The sequence below is a fragment of the Papaver somniferum genome, chromosome 1, assembly GCF_003573695.1.
Source record: "Papaver somniferum cultivar HN1 chromosome 1, ASM357369v1, whole genome shotgun sequence".
Lineage (NCBI taxonomy): Eukaryota > Viridiplantae > Streptophyta > Magnoliopsida > Ranunculales > Papaveraceae > Papaver > Papaver somniferum.
Window position 1 is genome coordinate 152,934,999 of NC_039358.1, and position 4,999 is coordinate 152,939,997.

Below are 4,999 nucleotides of genomic sequence, written 5' to 3' on the forward strand. Positions count from 1 at the left end.
TAAAAGGTCTATGCTGGACTCATTTGCCAATAGAGTCTATGGTGGACTCGTTTCCAAGGTCTATGCTGAACCCATTTGGACTCGTTTCCAAGGTCTATGCTGAACTCATTTGCCAATAGTTCAACATCTAGTCTATTCTGGACTCACTTGCCAATAGTTCGACATCTAGTCTATGCCGTTTAGATAAAAGGTCTATGCTAGACTCTTTGTTTCACCCCAATCCTAAAATCATATCAATAGCAAAAAAAAAGAAACATGTCTTTTTTAAGAAAAGTTCATACTTGACTTTTCAAACCAGATATAATGTCACATAGTGTTGTCATCACCTAAAGCTCACAAGCATCACCACAAGAAAGATAAAAGCATGCACAGACATAAAACCAGAAAGAAAAAAGAAAAACCCAGAAAATAACAATCTCTTCACGTTTACTACCCTAAGCTAGCAGTTCGGTTCATCGTGCAGCAGGAAATGGGCAAATAAGAGCTCTAACTAGGATACATGAAACGCCCATTAGACTACTGAGACCTGACCTCTTCTTTACTCGAAAAATATAGCTTTTATCTGCCACCACATTGATTCTGGCTATCTGATCAGATCACTGGAAGAAGCAAAAACTAAATTAAGTTAGAAAGTTGTTAACCTGGCTATAATTTACATGATACATTAGATTGGAACTTACAATCAGAAAATGACAGAAAGAACAAGATCATACCTGCTGTTGGTGCTGTTGGTAGTTACCATATCCAGGACCACCATAGCCTTGGTAAGAATACATGTTAGGATCTTGAGCAGCTGAAACATATCCATAGGCTTCATAACCTCCATTGTATCCGTACATATTACCAGCTGCAGCAGGCCACTGGTTTGGATCTGCATGCTGCTGAACCATACCACCGGATTGATCCTAAAATTTAGGTAGATTAGTTTGTTAGTCATGGATGCGGCAGTAAAATAGAGCAATATTTAAGCAGAAGGGACATAAAGCTACCTGTTTATTTGAAGGACTGCGTCCCCATGAAAGCCGGATGTTTGAACCACCCAATTGACTTCCATTTAACATCAGCAAAGCCTCCTCTGCACAAGTCCTGAAGCCACCATATGCAATTAAACCAGCAAATTAGAGGGACCGCATAGTTTCCGGTTAGAGGTTACATATGGACTAAGTAAAACTAAAATCCTTTTACCTATTATCGAACTGAACAAACCCACAGCGTTTTCCTACAGGTATTTTCACATGGGATAACTCTCCAAATTGGCTAAAAACTTGTCTCAAGTTTTCCTCGGTGACATTGGAGTCCAAACCACCAACAAATATCTGGTGTTGTTCAAAAAAGGTCAGTATTATGTTAAAATGAAAATGTTATAGACCTGATGTCAAATAAAGTTACCCACAGTTGTATTATTTGGATCACTCTCATTCTGAGTTCCCCCAGGAGTACTCTGGTAAGTGGCTGCAAATAACAAAACAGATACTATTATGCAACAGGAAAACTAGAAGATCATGTTACCGTTAGCTGACATGCTAAGACACAGTAAGCTTGATTTAAGCAGCAACCAATTTGGGATGATGCTGAGGCTTATCTACAAAGGAATACAACTTGATTATCATTATCATATTGGTATGCACCATAAGAGTGCTTTACACATCATTAAGATTTCACCCACACTTAATTTGCTTATCAAATCACTCTGAAAGAAGAAAACCAGAGGAAGAAAATGCTGACGGAAGCATTGATCCTGTTAATATATATACATCTCCAACTACCAAGGAAGGGAGCACCCAAAATAAAGCCAACTAGAAAAAAAAACACTAGTGTTTCATCTTACCAAATAACTAGTACCCACAAAGAAGTTGCACAACTAAGGGGGGCCCAATCTAAATTGTCTATATAACATAACTCCTGGTATAGGGCCCCCCTCCAAAGATTGAAAAAAACACTAGTTTTTCATTTTCCGTTGGTTGTGCACAACCCTCCAAAGATTCATGAGCAGTCTCACAGCAAGTGCACAACCAACGAAAAATTCAGAAAATAAAGACCCACTTCTGCAAAGATAAAGGCAAATAGAACACCTCCCCAAAATAAAACAACATGACCTAATAATTACTGGAGAAAACAGAAAGTGCAAACAATACAAAACAAAAAGGACTTCAGGAACACATGACCTTAACTACTGATTGATGAAAGACTGATGAACTATGAAGTGCATCAACTAAAACTGCAAGTGCTAGGAGTGTAAGGCTCTTAGGCTAAACATTAAAATTGGTACAAATCAGTAGCAGCCTTGCTGCACAAGGAATATGGAAATAGAATGACTGAATCAGAATGAAAACTGATGAACAAGGGAAGAACATCATACTAGGTAATCTAAGACCCAGAGCAGAAGCAATTGAATAACTGAAGCAACGAAAGTTTGGAATGGTTACTGAAATGTAAAGGGTATACGAGGAATTAAATTTGAAACAGTAAACAAAAGTAAGTAGACTTTTTCTTTAAACTGAAATAATCTGAGGATGAAAGCGTAAATGCCGCTGAAAATGGAAATTAAGGCCAGAATTACGACATAAGCAATAAAACTGACCTATACGAGGCCACGCACTAACGAGGAATGCATTTCAGCTGAAATCACTTCCAGGCCCCTAAACATGAGTGCCTGTAGGCATCCTGCTTCGAGACAACATGAGTCCTTATAAGTTTTGGAATCTTTAAACAGCACTTAAGTGTCCAATTTGGCAAAGGAAGTAATATTGGACGAAAACGAATCTTAAACTGCCCTTAACAACAACGTCTGACAGAAGAATTCACCAAATTCTCCAAACAATCCTAATGGAGTCTATTATAGTGAAAGAGATAACAAAAGAAAATTGTTTCTAATAAGAGACATCAAAGCACAGTAATTTGCAAATTAACAAACCAAGAATGAAGTGGTTGTCAAAATCAGAGAAGAAGCATGGATGTGTTGTAGCAACATGTACCTTTTGGATGTTGTTGTTGACCGAGACCAACAGTTTTTTTGTTACTAGCAGGCCCAATACGCATGGGTCTTGTTGAACAAAATTGACCATTCATTTCAGTCATTGCCCTCAACTGTTCGCCTTCATCAGCAAATCTAACAAACCCATATCCCTTAGAACGTCCAGTGGTTCTATCAGTAACAACTTTTGCACCCTTAACAGAGGTATAGTGAGCCTTAAATGTCTCTTGCAACGCATAATCTGTAACATCAGCAGCCAAATCTCCAACGAATACTGTGAAGTCAGCACTGTCATCCTGACGCTTGTCTCCAGAGCCAAAAGATGCCCAGTTCAACCTGAAGTTCTGCTCAACATTGGGCATCAATTGACCATTGTATGTCTGTAAGACTCTTTCTGCTGCAGCATGACTATTAAATTCAATGAACCCGTAACTCTCAGATTGACCTGTAGCCTTGTTGCGGATAACTTTCACATTCAGAACCTGTTTGCAAGAAAAGAAAAACACCATTAGCACAAAAATCAATATGACCAAAAGTCGAGAGTAATCATAAACAGATGAATTAAACTTGGGCATAAATCAAACATGAGAAATATGAAAATAGTACTACTAGATATTACAAACTGCAAAGTATATTCAAACCATGCTTCCTAAAGTAGATGTAGATTCACAGTTAAATATGTTAATTTCTTCTCCAAAAGAATAGATTTTTTTTTAAACAATGTAATATTAAAACTTCGGCAGTCAAGCTCTAGCATGTTTACTAAAACATGGAAGTTTATACATAGATACAGTTGAGACTACAAAACACGCCCCCTCAAATACCCAAACCATAACAATGAGAAAAACATACATACAAAAGGTTTGTCAGCACCAAGGACTATTCTACTAGCTAAACACCTAATCACTTGACACACAAACAACACTTGCAACCATCCAAACATCGCATAAATATAAAGTAGTACAAAATACGGCAAAATCACAGCAGAGAATTAAATATACAAGACCAATAGAAAGGGAGAAACTTTACCTCGCCAGTGTGAGCGAAGCAACCATGAATATAAGTCTCTTCCATCCACTGTTGTAAATCCCCAATCCAAAGAGTACGAACTTCATCAGCACTTTGAGGCTGCGAAGCACCAGATGCATACGCCTGTTGCTGTGGTGGCTGTTGATGTTGCATCATATAAGGAGCAGCACCTTGAGGGGGTGGTGGTTGTTGGTTCCAAGTAGGTGGTGGTACTTGATTCTGATAAGCAGGCATCATCATAGCCCACTGTTGTTGTTGTTGCTGTGGATCCATAGCTGGTGCTGCTGCCATAGGAGGATGAGCGGCTCCTGTTGCTGGTTGCATCTTTCTAAGAAAAAACTAGAAAAAAAAAAAACACTAACCCTAGATTGATATAGAGATAAAAACCCTAGATTCAGGGTTTAAGAGACGGATTTGTTGAATCCGACAGGAGTGATTTTCGTGATTTTCTCTTTCGAAGACCTAGGAAGATTTTAAAGGTGGTAATAAGAAGGAGAAAGAGATATAGATGGGGATCGGGAAAAAAACCCTAACCCTCGAAGGAAACACGAACAAGTGAAATAGAGAGAGAAAGAAAGAGGAATAATTTGGTGGAGTGAGATGTGGTTTTTAAGGGGTTGAGACTTGAGACTCAACGCGGTTGCCACGTTCTTCTGTGGGACCTACTTGTAACTACAACTATTGGGCATTGTTTGATGCACGTAGTTGTGAGGAGAGTGAAGACTACTCGAACTATTGTTTGTCGTGATAGTTGTGGTGCTATGCCTTCTTCTTTAGGCTTAGTCCACGTCGGTTACCGCAACCTTTTAAGTTTTATGCTAGTGCTAATGTAGCAGCTAGTCGCTGAATAAAACAGCGTATCGGTGAACGATAAATAGAACAATGCTTGACTTAGTCAACTAGTGGACTGCGCCGCACCAAACAGCGTCGGCGTCGAACTTTTCAGCGCTCAGAAAATCGATATCTTCCACAGAATATTGATCTTCCTCATTTCTT

The 4,999-nt window shown here is 38.9% G+C and overlaps 1 protein-coding gene across 3 annotated transcripts; it reads right to left on the reverse strand.

The window, feature by feature from the left end:
• Positions 1-237: 237 nt before the first annotated feature.
• On the reverse strand, positions 238-4,587 carry LOC113304845 (polyadenylate-binding protein RBP45-like). 3 transcript variants are annotated; one of them, XM_026553985.1, is made up of 7 exons: positions 4,004-4,584; positions 2,976-3,456; positions 1,394-1,452; positions 1,186-1,316; positions 990-1,086; positions 714-905; positions 238-599 (listed from the first exon to the last, which is right to left on the reverse strand). In XM_026553985.1, the coding sequence occupies exons 1-7, from the start codon at positions 4,325-4,327 to the stop codon at positions 597-599; spliced, it is 1,287 nt and encodes a 428-aa protein (XP_026409770.1). In that variant the 5' UTR covers positions 4,328-4,584; the 3' UTR covers positions 238-596. The 3 variants fall into 3 exon arrangements, 2 of the variants coding, with proteins under 2 accessions (XP_026409770.1, XP_026409774.1); XR_003338455.1 differs by lacking the exons at positions 238-599; positions 714-905; positions 990-1,086 and adding an exon at positions 2,582-2,664 and having other exon boundaries at positions 1,227-1,316; positions 4,004-4,587; XM_026553989.1 differs by lacking the exons at positions 238-599; positions 714-905; positions 990-1,086 and having other exon boundaries at positions 1,182-1,316; positions 4,004-4,585.
• Between the last annotated feature and the right edge of the window lie 412 nt (positions 4,588-4,999).